The 15,742-nt window shown below is 36.6% G+C and overlaps 1 protein-coding gene across 2 annotated transcripts; it reads left to right on the forward strand.

Moving 5' to 3' along the window:
- The first annotated feature begins 308 nt into the window (after positions 1-308).
- On the forward strand, positions 309-15,532 carry LOC121739941 (fatty acyl-CoA reductase 1-like). Of its 2 annotated transcripts, XM_042132571.1 has the most exons (10): positions 309-476; positions 1,509-1,622; positions 2,094-2,216; positions 8,865-8,990; positions 10,092-10,236; positions 10,796-10,897; positions 12,934-13,117; positions 13,356-13,447; positions 13,803-13,956; positions 15,292-15,532. In XM_042132571.1, the coding sequence occupies exons 1-10, from the start codon at positions 402-404 to the stop codon at positions 15,524-15,526; spliced, it is 1,350 nt and encodes a 449-aa protein (XP_041988505.1). In that variant the 5' UTR covers positions 309-401; the 3' UTR covers positions 15,527-15,532. The 2 variants fall into 2 exon arrangements, with proteins under 2 accessions (XP_041988505.1, XP_041988506.1); XM_042132572.1 differs by lacking the exon at positions 10,796-10,897.
- The last annotated feature ends 210 nt before the right edge of the window (positions 15,533-15,742 follow it).

The raw sequence follows: 15,742 nt of genomic DNA on the forward strand, positions 1-15,742 counted from the left end.
TAGTTTGCGGTTTTTAACCTGACATCAACCGCGCCTACAGCAATTCGTTTTCAAGTTCGGTACGTTTAGAGTTTTTTTTTTTAAGTTTGAATATTTTTAAGCGTAGAATATGTTTATTATCATACCGCATCAATTCCGTTCACTTTTTTTTATTAAGTATAATATATTCTCGAGTACTTAATATTTATCTGCCTATAATCTTTTTCTATCTCTATTCAAAAACTTGTCGAAAATCACAAGAATTCACGCTTGGCCGCTTGTTTATAAAATTAAAATATTTTATAAATTCATATAAAATGAGAATTTTTTCAAGTGTCTGGGCGAATCACATTAATATATCGTACATGACGCTCGTGTTACATTGAAACTTATATTTCAAGTTCGTCGAATTCGAAGTGAAAATGCGTGGAAGTGTTGCGGACTTTTACGATGGGAAATCGATTTTCATATGTGGTTCTTCAGGATTCATTGGAAAGGTTAGTGCTTATTTAAAATTTCTTAGACAGAGTGGAAAGTATTATACATTTTCGTCCACGGAAACAGCTATCTATAAGTAAGCTGTCAAATCGATTTCACTGCTTGCACAAGCATATTACAACACACTTGGCTCTTGATTCGGAGGTCGTGGGTTCGATTCCCGCGTTGGAAACATGTTATTTCCAAGTTTGGTTAGGACAATGCAGGCTGATCACCTGATTGTCTGACAAGTAGGATGATCCATGCGTCGGATGGGCATGTAAAAAGTCGGTCCTGCGCCTGATCTCTCGCCAGTCGTGTCGGTCGTCCGTCCCACTGGGTTATGACTTATGAGAGTAAAAGGAATAGAGAGTGCTCTTGTGTACTGCGCACACACTTGGGCACTATAAAATTACTCCTGCGTAACTGGCCTGGTTTCAATGAAGCCGGCCACCGTCACCGAAATCAGTGTGGGAGAAACCACAACACACGTAGGTACACGATGTTATCTGTCCACTTCTAAGTAAAAATTGTGTACTCGGTGAGCTCGTAGCAGTGAAATAGATTTAACATTAATATTGATAAGTAGCTGATTATTCAATCTGCGACCGACCATAAACAAAAAAACACAATTTTCGGCATATTTTTGCTCTATAACGGTACGGAACCCTTCTTTGCGCGAGTCCGACTAGCATTTGGCCGATTATTATGTTTGTGTTCGCATAACTCCGTAACTACAAGTCCGATTTAAGTGATTCTTTTTTGTTGTACTAGGTATTGTTCAACTTAGGGTACACTGCAAATTTCATCTAAGTCGGCTCAGTGGTTTTTGGGATGGGGAATTTTAATTCTTATACGTACAATTTTTAAGTCGGTTTTATCTTTTTAAAATACTATTATATTTGTGAAACTTTGTTTAAAAGAAAGAGTATTACTATCAGAAGTGACTCGAATCTTAATTCATGTTGCATAATTTATTACTTAGCATGTTTTATATTATATTCGTACCGTACTTAAAAAAATGTCATCACTCATTAACTCTTTTATTACAGGTACTTCTGGAGAAACTGTTGTACAGTTGCCCTGGGATAGAATATGTTTATATCCTAATAAGAGATAAGAAAGCGGATTTTTTGAAAAGAATGAAGACATTTTTGGATAAACCGGTGGGTTACATTCAAATTATAATAAAAATTAAACGAGGTCCATTCGTATTAAATACTGCTCTTGACAAGAAAAAGAGAAGAACTAATTCAAGAAAAACTTTTTCCTTCTAATTTTATTTTAAGCGCTTTTGCTTTTGGTGCTCTCTAGCTTATGCTAATTATAGCATTCAGTGAACAATACTTAGTATATTATGATATATAGAGATAGCGTGCACAATAGCATTAAGATTATGTGCCCGTTTTTTTAACAAAAACACCGACTTCAAACAGCATTTTCTTATCATGGTCATTCTTCACCACCTTTGAAGGATCCTCTTTCCAACAAAAATCATCAAAACCACAAACGGCGAAGTTATCCACGAAAAATATACAAAGAGAACATATTGAGAAACCTCTTTTTTTTAAGTCGGTTCAATATTATAAAGCTAATATGTACTATAATAATCTATAACTATTAACTATATCTTCTAGATCTTCGAGAGACTGAAGAAGGAGAATCCATCGGCGTTAGACAAAATAATCCCAATCAAAGGAGACCTCACGCTCAAGAACCTTGGTCTCACCCCTGAAGATGAAAAACTTTTAATAGACAAGGTGAGTGCGATAGTGTGTTCCGTCTTTAGTTTTTACGCCCAAAAGGCTGAACCGATTTGGCTGTTTCGTATAGACTATAGAGATATTATCCCGGAAAAATGTACCTACAGTTCCTGTTCGGAAACGTTTATCATAGTTCATAAACTCGATGACGCCCGCAAGTTGCAACTATATTGCGCCAAAAATCGTTTTCGAGCAGGAACCGTACCGTGTGATAAAAACCTCGATTTTGTTTCACCGCGTTTTTCTTTCAAAATACTATAGTTGATAGCTATATAAACATTAGAGTAAAACTCCGAGATCGATATTCTTTGTAGTTATTTTTTTAAAGAGTGTCAAAGTTGGCGTTTTCCCGGGTCAAAAATTTGCATAAAAATTAATTTAAAAAAAACTAATCAAGTAACATTAATTTTGTATATACCAATTGAACAATCACTTAATACTTTAATTTCTCCGAATTTGGTTAACCTACTGTGATCAAGTAGGGAGATATTTATTTATTTAGTAATTTTAGTTTTTTATTTTAAATTTCGCGATTAAATTGAATTAGAAAAAGTTTTAAGCATGAAACGATAGTGTGAGTAATCCTTTATCAATGTTATCAAAAATCACACTCTAATAACCTCTGTGTCAGAACTCAGAAGTTATATCGTATTTAATTTTTTTTTAATAAAAATTCGGATTTTTTGTACCTAAGGTTGTCACTAAAGGTCTCTTGTTTGATTTATCCGGTTGATACGCAAATTCGCAATCGATATCCTATACAAAAAATATCAGGATCAGGTTTAGGTAGGTCTAATAATAAAAAATCTAAAAAGTGAAAAAATATGACGTAAATTAATGATTTTATATGCTCAAACAGTATTTAATCAGTAATCACCTTCTGATGTAGTCGGGGAAAATAAAATATCAACTTTAGTGACAACCCTAGACCTAGGGTTTTTTTTTATAAAAATTCGGATTTTTTATACCTGTATAAAAAATCCGAATTTTTATAAAAAAAAATTTGAATTGGATATTACTTCTGACACAGAGGTTATTAGAGTGTGATTTTTGATAACATTGATAAAGGATTACTCACACTATCATTTCATGCTTAAAACTTTTTCTAATTCGATCTAATCGCGAAATAAAAAATAAAAAACTAAAATTACTAAATAAATAAATATCTGCCTACTTGATCACAGTAGGTTAACCAAATTCGAAGAAAAAGTCAAGTATTAAGTGCTTGTTTAATTGGTATAAACAAAATTAATGTAACTTGATTAGTTTTTTTTTTATTAATTTTTATGCAAATTTTTTACCCGGCAAAACGCCATTTTGACACTCTTTAAAAAAATAACTACAAAGAATATCGATCTCGGAGTTTTACTCTAATGTTTATATAGCTATTAACTATAGTATTTTGAAAGAAAAACGTTGTGAAACAAAATCGAGGTTTTTATCACACTGTGCGTACATATTATTTTCTTCGGGATAAAAAGTATTCTATGTCCTTTCCTTCTTTTAATTTCAGCAAAATTAGTTCAGCGGTTTAGGCGTGGTGATGTAACAGACAGACATACTTTCGCATTTATAATATTAATAAATAATAAGTATGGATGGAAGTCTGTTAACACTTAACGCTCGAGTGATGTTCTCCATGGAGTTGTCCCAAGCTCACCAACGTATACAGGATGTAACAAAACTAAGTGAACTAAGTCTGACTTTAGGGTGTGTATGGGATGTATACATCCTATTTAATACTATAGTGTTAAATGTCAAAGTAGCAGCGCTGAAAGAGTAACATGTTTTTTTTCACCTTTATAATATGGGCAAATTCATGACGCGGGGGCGCTTGCTCATACAAATCACAAATGAACTCTTTATAAGGGACACATACTCACCATAAAGTATTACCTCTCAGTTTAGTTACACGTTGTATTTTCTTAAATTAAATTTTTTCCCCCAGCCCTCTAAGGGGACAAAAGAGGAGATAAGATTTTTAAGGAGGTGAATTACTTTTCTGTCCCAAAATTGCTGAATGGATTTTAATGAAATTTGGTATGGTGAATCTTTGAGTCCCGTGAAAGGGCATAGAATAGTTTTATTAACGAATAGTTGGAGCCATCATCTTGTATAAAATGAATGGATACTACCTATAATATGACTAAACTAGACAAAAGCCGAGCTTTTTGAGGGCTCGCGTCGTTTTTCTGCATGGTAATAATCTTAAAGGCAATTATTTTTTATATTTTAATAGTAACTATTGACTGACCGATGGTAAATCTACATAATATAAATTAAAATTACTACTTATATGAAAGCACAAATCAAATCAAAACAAAACAAATCAAATGCTCATATTGTGGAATATACTACAAGGGTCTGTGAGACTACAGCCACTTGTATTGACAACATATTTACTAATCTTATTCCTGATAAAAAAGAAATAATTAATAAGCTAAGTTCTGATCACTGTGGACAAATAGCTTCTTTTAATATGAAATGTGACAGTGACGCGAAGAAAAATCTTGTGTTTATTCCTGTGACCACAAAACGTATTGAGCAATTTAGAAGTAAATTAAATTCAAATATCCATTTATTGGATAGGTCACATAGCTCTGATGAAGCTTTTAATAAATTATTTAAGGTGATAAGAACTCAATTTAATTCAATATTTACTTCTAAAACAGTTAGAAACAGTAATAAAAAAACTAAATTTATTGAATGGGCAACAAAGGGGATTAAAATTAGTAGAAAAAGATTATATGAACTATATGATGAAAGGTGTAATAACAATAGTGAAGTATTTAAAGCATATGTTAAAAACTACTCAAAAACCTTTAGAAAAGTTTGCAAAGCTGCTAAAGCCCTGTACATAAAAAACAAAATTAAACACTCTCAAAATAAAATAAAAACAACATGGCAGGTTATAGCTGGTGAGACTGGAAATGTATCCTGTCGCAGCTCTGATTTTGAACTATACTTTGAAAATAAAAAGATTACTAATGATCAAGAAGTTGCGACGGTCTTTGAAAAGTTTTTTGCTGACATTCCGGTCTCAACGACTAAAAATTTAAATTCTTCACCTGAAGCTGCCGAAAAGCTACTCAGAGACAATGTAAAGGAGTGTGATGTCAATTTTAAGTTTAGAGAAATTAACCCCAGAGATATTATTGATACCTTTAAATTGTTGAATATTAAAAATACTGCAGATCTCTGGGGCATGTCTACAAAAATTATTAAATCAATAATTGATATCGTAGCTCCTCATCTAGCAATGATTTTTAATAACTGCATAAAAAATGGTGTTTTTCCTGACTTGATGAAGCATAGCAAGATTGTTCCTTTATTTAAAGCCGGGACTAAATCGGATCCCACTAATTTCAGGCCTATATCGATTCTACCGACCTTTAGTAAAATATTTGAAAAAATTATTTTAAAACAATTACTAGTGCATTTTAATTCAAATAATTTGCTGCACGATAACCAATACGGATTTACTAAGGGTCGATCCACAACGGATGCTGGTATAGGACTTCTTTGTAGTATTTTTGAAGCTTGGGAGGAGTCGCAGGATGCCTTAGGTGTGTTTTGCGATCTCTCCAAAGCCTTCGATTGTGTTGAGCATGCTACATTGATCAGGAAACTGCGCCACTACGGCATAAAGGACTCTGCTCTCAGCCTTTTGACTTCTTACCTTAAAAATAGGACTCAAAGGGTTGAGGTAAATAGTAAAAGGTCCAATGGAACCAAAATAGAATTAGGTGTCCCACAGGGATCTATCTTAGGCCCATTTCTTTTTCTCATCTATATAAATGACTTACCTTATCTAGTAAAGGATAATAATAATGAGATAGTGCTTTTTGCTGATGACACTTCACTTATTTTTAAAGTGAAGCGACAACAGTCGAACTACGACGAGGTAAACAGTGCTCTCTCAAAAATAGTACATTGGTTTAATGTTAATAACTTACTTTTAAATTCTAGTAAAACTAAATGTATAAAGTTTACTTTGCCCAATGTTAGGCAAGTCCAAACCAATGTGCTATTAAATGATGAGAAGATGAATTTGGTAGATAACACTGTATTCCTAGGTATTACACTTGATAGTAAATTACAGTGGGGTCCTCACATTGCTAATCTAGCAGGTAGGCTCAGTTCTGCAGCATATGCAGTCAGAAAAATTAGAGAAATTTCTGACGAAGACACGGCACGATTAGTATATTTTAGTTATTTTCATAGTAGGATGTCATATGGAATCCTTTTATGGGGAAACGCTGCCGACATTAATACAATATTTGTGCTGCAGAAGCGAGCCATACGTTCTATTTATAAAATGTCTGCTTTAGAATCTCTGAAAGATAAATTTAAAGAAATTGGTATTCTAACTGTTGCTTCTCAATACATTTTGGATAATGTAATATATGTTAGAAAAAATATAAATAAATTTAAAGTTAAAAGTGACATTCACTGTAGAAATACTAGAAATAAGCACAAGCTGGACATGCCAGTGATCAGACTTAGTAAAGTCAGTAAATCTTTTAAAGGTATACGCCTTTACAATAAAATCCCAGAAAACGTTCAAAATCTTTCCATTAATAAATTTAAAAAAGTAGTCAAAGAGCGTTTGTGTGCCAAAGCTTATTATAAGGTCAATGATTTCATAGAAGATGGCACATCTTGGGAGTAGGATGGCTTCTTGCAAGGCTACTTCTACATTATTATATTATGACTTACAATTATGTATGTTGACATTGTATATAATATTAAGTTACAAAATTGTAAACTTTATTTTAAAAGAATAATTTTTCTCTCACTTTTTTGGTAAAAAGTGGAACCCGTGCGAGTTTCTTACGCCGGTTCTTCTCGCCGGGGTAGTTCCCGAACCGGTGGTAGGCATCAGGTAGACATTCTGAAAAAATTTGATTCAAATTTACTCAGAAATAAAACATTTTTTATTTTTTATTTTTTATTTTTACTAGGGCTCGCTTCGCTCGCCCTGATAAACTAATACCTTATTAACGTCTTATAAAAGTGAAATATTATGTAGATGTTACGATCATACAATTTTAAATTAAACAGATGTACATATTCATACAACGCAAATTGGCGCAAAAACTTACCTACTGCTTAGGTTTTTTTGCGTTTAAATTCAAGGTTGTCTAACGTTTACACCGACATAAAATCTTATTTTTGGATCTTATTGTATGTAAGTTATGTCTCGTGGATATGAATCCTCGAATGTCCAAATTAATCTTCTCGAATAATGCACTGATCACAAATAGTGACGGGGCCAATCCTTTTTCTTACGAAGCCTACGATTGGTAAATGGTAAGACGGTATTAAGATGAAGAATGAGAAGACCGTCGATGTCGCGTAAAGGAGGAAGTTATACCTTTCTCTATCTACGGAGAGCGTACCAAAAATGTATATACGAGTATGTACATTTTTGGCGCGCGTAGAATAGAGCGCCTTCATAGACTATGAATTTTTGGAAACTCAGTCTGTTGATGCTGGTGTCCCTCAGGGTTGTATGCTATCGCCTACCTTATTCATACATATCAATGACATGTTACAGATCAACGGCATTCATTGATATGCGGATGATAGTACAGGTGATGCTGTATATACCGGCTCCCCCAATATTTCTCGGCTAAATGTCATTGAGAGTCGAAACGAACTTATGTCTAAGGTGGAGAATTCATTGGACAAGGTCTCTGAATGGGGTAGATGTAACTTGGTCCAATTCAACCCCGCCAAGACACAAGTCTGCGCGTTCACCACTAAAAAGTCACCAATGGTCGTATATCCTCATTTTGAGGGCACCGATACCATCTAGAGTGTAAGGCCAAGTTAGCCTCGAAGAAGCTTGGTGTTCTGAACAGAGCGAGACAGTACTTCAGTCCAGACCAACGCCTACAACTCTACAAGGCGCAGGTTCGGCCTCATTTGGAATATTGTTCTCATCTCTGGGCAGGGGCGCCAAAATACCAACTGCTCCCTCTGGATCATATCCAACGAAGGGCCGCTCGAATTGTTGACTGCCATAGAGTTTCAAACAGCTTGGACTCCTTGGAATTACGCCGAGATCTAGCTTCAATCTGCATCCTCTATCGGTTGTATCACGAGGAGTGCTCTGAGGAATTGTTCGGAATCATACCACCTGCAACTTTTCGCCATCGTCCCCAGTCCCACGCGAAAAATATACCATCCTCATCACCTTGATGAGTGGCAGTCTTCCACCGTGCGTTTCTCGCGTAACTTTCTACCGCGCACTGTAAAACTCTGGAACAAACTGTTACCAGCAGTATTTCCGGACCTATACGACCTGCAAACCTTCAAAAAAAGAGCGTATCACCTCTTAAAAGGCTGGCAACGCACCTGCAGCTCTTCTGATGTTGCGAGTGTCCACGGGCGACGGTAATTGCTTTCCATCAGGCGACCCGTTTGCTCGTTTGCCCCCTTATTTAAAAAAAAATGTAGGACAGAAAGTTGTATCTTTCTCTATCTACCGAGCGCGCGCAAAAAATGTGTACCTGCTGTTTCGTTATCACTTCTTTCAGCACTGACGTCGTGCTACGTTTAAGCATGACCACGTTGTAAGCAAAATGGCTTATATTAATTAACCTCTAATCTCACTCTCAAACATTTCACGATTTCCAGGTATCGATAGTAATACACTTGGCGGCAACGATACGCTTCAAGGAGCCGATCGACGCCATGTTCAACATCAACGTGTGCGGCACGGAGCGCCTGCTCACGCTGTGCAAGCGTATGAACAACATACGGGTACGCTACCTTATGCCAGTGTTCCGCGAACTTTTTGTGTTAGGTGTAATTAGAAAAATCGCCAAGTGCGAGTCGCGGACTCCCGCATGAAGGGTTTACCATTATACAGCAAAAATATGCCTCCCTTATATATTTATTTTATTTAAATATTATTTTTAATTGAAGTAACAAAAATCACGTTTGTTGTATGGGCGTCCCCCTTAAATATTAATTTTATTTTGTTTTTAGTATTTGTTGTTATAGCGGCAACAGATATATACATTACACAATCTGTGAAAATTTCAGAAATCTAGCTACAGCGGTTCTTGAGATACAGCCTGGAGACAGACAGACGGACAGACATACATCAAAGTCTTAGTAATAGGGTCCTGTTTTTACCCTTTAGGTGCGGAACCCTGAAAATGAAAATTTTTGGAGGTACACCGTACACCACGAATTAATCAGCGGGTACGGGGGTGCTCTGTTCCCAATTCTTATTCCTTTCGTCGATCGTCCTGAGATGTTGCCTCTTTGGTTCTTGTAAACTAGGAATGTGTAGGTAAAATGTCATTTTTGTGGCACACCAACTACTGGTACACGGCACACCTTTTGCGGAACACTGCCTTATGCCACAGAGTACTCTTATTTATATACTGGGTACAGGGTACTCTTATTTATATATTTAAGGCCATACACTTTATCCATTAGGCCGGCTGTACTTCACGCACTCCAAATAAATGAGTTCTAATATTAACAGAGAAACTTACATGGAGCGTTTTTGAACTTCGAACATGACGATTGATGGACGCTTCATGTTTAGCCAATGATATTCTTCATATTATATCATTGTGTTTAGCCATACGTTTGATTGATGTAAAATAGCCACACTGTTACGTAGTATATGACGTTATCTTTGAGCCACACGATTTTACAACTTTTCAATGTCGCAATAATCAATATTATACATTACATCTACTTCTCATAGTTTTTTCGAATATTATTCAATATTCTTGTTTTTGTTAAAAAAAAGCAATTATATTATCCTTTTTAATTTACACTAAACCTTGATGTTATTATTACTTGCTTTATGAATTTCTAAATGTGATTAATGAATATTTACAGAAATTCGTGTACGTGTCCACCGCATACTCTAACTCGGAGCACAAAGTCATAGAAGAGAGGATCTATCCAGCGCCTATCTCAATAAACGAAATGAAGAAACTTATCATCAACGGCCTGAGTGATAGTCAAACTGAGAAATTATTAAGTAAGCATTTGACAGAGCCAGTTCTAGTAGTTACAAAATATGTTCAGTAGCTCTACCATGAGTTTAAAGCTAAGTATAGTATTTATCGATACTCGATAACGACTACGTAAATATTTAGTATGGTGATTTTAGTTCCGCAAGTAACCGCTAGAGACGCTGTAAAATTTGCCATACAAAAAATGTACGCTAGTCGGTATCGAGTATCGAAAAATACTATAGCTTTAAACTCATGGTAGAGCTACTGTACAGATTCAGTATCAGCGTGAACTATAATACAAAACGAAAAATATATAATAGGCATGCAGTATTCAAAGAAATAAGCTACAGTTCAGTCCATATATTGGCGGGGTAGTTCCCGAACCGGTGGTAGGCAACGTAGTTTCTTCGTTCGACAATCAAAAAGTGTATCATGTTATCCATTTTGAATAAAAAGATATTTTATTTATTATTATTTATTTATATCTAGTAATCTAGTATCTATAAGTTTTTTTAAGACAAAGACTACTCCTGACTTAGGAAATGCCTATGATGATTTAAATAATACCTATTCTTTTTTCAGACGGGAAGCCAAATACGTACGTGCTAACGAAATCTATTGCAGAGGAGTATGTTGCGTTGAACCACGGCCATGTGCCGGCTATTATCGTCCGACCCGCAATAGGTGAGCTTAACTAGATGGAAACTGAAGGAGAAGAGAAGACAAGCAACTAAGCATATTTTAGGGACCCAAAGAGTAAAAACGGAAATTACTAAGACTTCGATGACTGTCTGTCCGTCTGTCTGACTCCAGGCTGTATCTCAAGAACGGCTATAGCTAGATTTCTGAAATTTTCACAGATTGTGCATATCTGTTGCACAATCTGTGAAATGTTATCAACAAATACTAAAAACAAAATAAATTAAATATTTAATGAGGGCTCCGATATCCTGGATTATCCTGGATCTGTCTAACACAGGACTCCCTCCACACATGGGTATGTACCTTTTTTTTTTCTTTTTTTTGATGCGCAGGGGAAACCCATCATGGGTCCCCCGGGTCGGGTATGAGCCTCAGTTAAGCTGAAGCACCCCTGGGGTATGTGAGACTCTTACTCACTAAAACCACCTGCGGTTTGCCTTCAGCCGTATACGGAGGGATATCCTGGATCTGTCTAACACAGGACTCCCTCCACGACCGGCCGGTCTACCTCAAAAGGGACCGGACTTCCACCAAAGTTAGGGAACGCTTAGGCAAACTAAAGCGTTCCCCTCGACGCCGGGACTAGCTAAGACGGACAGGTACCCATCCTGACCCGGAGCCCCGTGGGACGGAAGTCATTGGAGGTTCGCATAGCGACGCTTCCGCACTCCCGTCCTACGCCGGCGGAGCGGGACGGAGGATGGATCATCCTCTCTGTTCCGCTCCGCGGCCTCTTTCTGCGAAAGGACGGTTTCATACAAAGAAACCGCCGCCTGCCAGACACATGGGTACCTTTTTTTTTTTTTAACCTAACCTAACCTAACCCCCCCATACAAAAAACAATACATTTTTTAACTATTCTTGCTCTATAATGGTACGGAACCCTTTGTAATGAATAATAGGAATATTTATATTTGCATGTTCGTATTGTATCCCATATCTCCCTATCTGTATAAATGTAGTGCAGCTTCGCCTCTCACAGTCTTACCCCCGAAACTGATACGATTTTGATTTACGAGTCTGATTAGTTTCAAATTCAGCCGCAGCACGATCGTGCGCTAGTATAGCTGTCAGGAGCGAGATAAGCCTTAAAAATTAAGTTTCAAATTGAATCGCAGCACGATTTTGCGCTAGTATATTATGTCGAAAGTAGCAAAAGCTGTTGAGATCGAGCTTAGTCGAGAGTAAGACAGCTGATCGCGAGACACGACGTAATTGATTGACATACCCAAACCAAATACCATAGGTCCATCCGCCTATGAATCAATTTCTTTGAGGCTTCAGTCTCGAAATCAGCGGGCAGCAGGGTGGGAGCGGCGGCGGCGCGTTCCAATGTGTAGATTTATATGGACAGACCTCGAAAACCGAGCGACGCGCGTCGCGCGGTTAGTGTTACTATCTGACCGGATAAAGCCGGTCTAGACCGGATTTTTACGTGTTAGACCGGACTCCGCACGGATTTTACATCAGACCGGATTTTTGTCATTCTTGCTTGTCCTCCCGCCCGCTCAAGCGATGAGTGCCGCACGCACTGAGTCCGGAAGTCCCGGAACGCAAGCAGTGGACTTCTCAGAGGACCAAAGAGAGAAACAGACTTTCAGTGGAGTCAGTGAGAGCTATATTGCTTACGCAATATAACTATAAACATGTGACGTGTGAACAATTTTATTGCGAAATAGCTGGAAATAACAACTTTTTGTATACAGTAACGGTTGCTAGCGTCCAAAAATATGGGTCTAAATAATATAAGTAAAGAAAAACGTACTTGAATACTATGATTTATATTTAATACAGATGTGTGACCGGACTTTTTTTTTCAAAATCAGGATTTTTAGACATGTCAGACAGGATTTTGCATTTTTAGGCCTGGTCACCCTACGCGCGGTGTACTAAACGGCTTATCCATATAATTCTATACATTGGAACGCGCCGGCGCCGCTTACGCCCTGCTGCTCGCTAATTTCGAGACTGATGCCTGATGAATGATGATATATCAAAGAAGCGCCACACTTTTTCAGTGTCATCGGCTGTGGCCGAGCCTCTTCCAGGCTGGGTGGACAACTGGGGAGGGGCTTCCGGACTGATCATGTCGGTGCTGGAAGGCCTCAATGACATGCTGCTGGCGAGATCCACACACGTCCTGGACCTCATACCGGTTGACTACGTAGCCAACCTCATCATAGTCGCCGCAACGAAAGACAGGTGAGTTTTGGAGAAATATAAAAGTAGCAATTTATTAAAATAAATTATTGAGATTATAAGAAGATATTTTATTAAAATGCTATTATTAAAGAATAGTTAAACACCGTACATAAACTTATAATAGATTGCTAATTGTATACGTTAGATAAGTAGCCCAAATTTTTGGATGCTGTAGCCCTAGTATCTACTTGCACCACTAATAAGTTATTTTGAAATGATCTTAATCGATTTTTTTCAGTTTTGATGACGTTCCAGTATACCATTCAAGTACAAGCGAGTTGAACCCACTCAATTATAAACTTCTAAAATACGTAACCACAGCAAAAAGAAGTAAGTAATGGGAACCGAGCAAAAAAACCGTTTATGGTATGGGATTTTAGATATTAAATTTATTTTATTTTTAGTATTTTTTGTTATAGCGGCAACAGCTGATATACACAATATGTGAAAATTTCAGAAGTCTAGCTATAGCGGTTTTTGAGATACAGCCTGGAGACACACAGACGGACAGACGGACAGACAACGAAGTCTTAGTAATAGGGTTCCGTTTCCGTCATTTTCCTTTGGGTAAGGAACCCTAAAAACCATGCTGCTATTACGTCTCCAAATCAGCTAGACTAAAAATATAAAAGATACTATTTTGAAAGAGTTGTAACTTGTAACGTAATAATAGTTTTGTTTTAAGTTTCAGTCAATAACAACAACCGTTTTACGAAACCGCAGCCAAAACTTACATACACGATGTCCAGAAGTAAAATGGAGCTGATAACTTTATTCCACAAGACTTTGCCAGCGCATGTCGTAGACCTGTATCTTCATTTGAGAGGAAAGGATAAAAAGTAAGTTGGTTGTCATATCATGTGCCTTGATATTAATATTATTATACTATATCACTATCAGTGTCCATGTTTAATTTAATTGCGACAGTTTCAGCTTGTCTTGCTTTGGAAACTTAATATACCATAGAAATAGAACTGCTACAGTGGGTGGACTGTGGAGTTGAGACTTGCCTTGCCTCAAACCACTTCATGTAGGATCTATCCCACCAAAAACATTTTCATGTAAAAATGTTGCCAAGATGAGAACATAATATTATAGTTCGTCGTGTCAAAAAGTAGTGAGATCTCATGTGGAGCCAAGTTTCTAACCTTACATAATCAGCCCTAAATCTAAAAACCTTAATTTTATACTAAAGCGCGGCAAAATATTTGATAATAATATTATAATGTGTCAGCCGCACGAGAAGAATCTAAATCTAAAAACTCTACACATTAGTCAACAACGGTGGCCTGGCCATTTATCATTAGTTACGGTATATTAAGTTCAAAGCCCTGACGAATAACAAAATGGCCAAGCCACCAAAAGACTTCGTTGTCTTTCCGTCTGTCCGTCTGTATGTCTGTCTGTTTCCAGGCTGTAACTTAAGAACGGTAATAGCTAGAGAGTTAAAATTTTCACAGATTATGTAGGTATATCTGTTGCCGCTGTAATAATAAGTACTATAAACAAAATAAAATTAATATTTAAGGGGGGCCCCCATACGACTAACGTGATTTTTTGCCCTTTTTTGCTCTATATCAATAATGGCAATAGGTAGGTACTTGAGTTATTCTCAAAGTTCTTAGTTATATTTTTTTTTCATATGTAATAATAATATTAAAATAAATAAAAAATTTAGGGGGGCTCCCATACAAAAAACACACATTTTTGCCTAATTTTGCTCTATAATGGCACGGATATAGGTTAAGTTGGGTTTGATAATTTTTTTGTTGTTTCAGTACTAATATTATGTTACATACCAAATTTCAGCTTTCTAAGACTTCAGGAAGTACCCTAACAGTTTTGATGATCGGTGAGTCAGTGACCAAATTGCGGGTTTTTGGACACCTATAAAATCTAATGTATAATAGCTACGATATTCAAACTTTGCGCATTTAATAACTATACCCATGTCATTATATCTTAAAAATTTCAACTATCTGGCATTATTCAAACCAAAGTTACGAGGGTTCAAAAATACGACGAAACGTTTCCAGAAAAGGTGGGTAGTGCCCTTGCGCGCTTCGCTTGGCTCATCTTGGCCCGCCAAGATGAGCCCTCCCGTGCCCCCAGATTATGTTAGATCTGGTCGTTGTTCTTTTTACATAATTAATCAAAGGTGTTTTTACTTTCAGATACACGAAGCTGTTGAAAAGAGGTTTATTATTGCGAGAAGTGCTGAATCCGTTTACTTCAAATTCGTGGGTTATTCATGCTCAAAAGTGCATAGAGTTGGAAGAGTCATTATCAGATTCTGACAGAGCTATATTTCCGGTTAACCCTAGCAATATCGATTGGAAAGAATATCTTAATTCTTATATAAATGGAATGTACAAATATTTGATGAGCAGAACTCAGGTGAAAAATTGAGATTTAAATAATTATACTTAACTAGCTGTTGCCCGCGACTTCGTCCGCGTGGACTTCAGTTTATAGCGCGCGATGTCAACAAAATTGGTGTCAAATGCTTTTATAAAAAAACCCTGGTACCCCTTAAATCAATACAGCTGTCCAGTGTGCACACAATAAGTATTTCATTTTTTTATATTAAACTTTCTATTTTATGCCATATTTTAAAGCTTATTT

This window comes from Aricia agestis, chromosome 2 (genome assembly GCF_905147365.1).
Source record: "Aricia agestis chromosome 2, ilAriAges1.1, whole genome shotgun sequence".
In the NCBI taxonomy this organism is placed as follows: Eukaryota; Metazoa; Arthropoda; class Insecta; order Lepidoptera; family Lycaenidae; genus Aricia; species Aricia agestis.

Coding starts and splice junctions, on each gene's coding strand:
- LOC121739941 (XM_042132571.1), top strand. CDS start 402: ATGCGTGGAAGTGTTGCGGACTTTTACGATGGGAAATCGATTTTCATA. Junction 477..1,508: donor CTTCAGGATTCATTGGAAAG/GTTAGTGCTTAT, acceptor CTTTTATTACAG/GTACTTCTGGAGAAACTGTT. Junction 1,623..2,093: donor AGACATTTTTGGATAAACCG/GTGGGTTACATT, acceptor TATATCTTCTAG/ATCTTCGAGAGACTGAAGAA.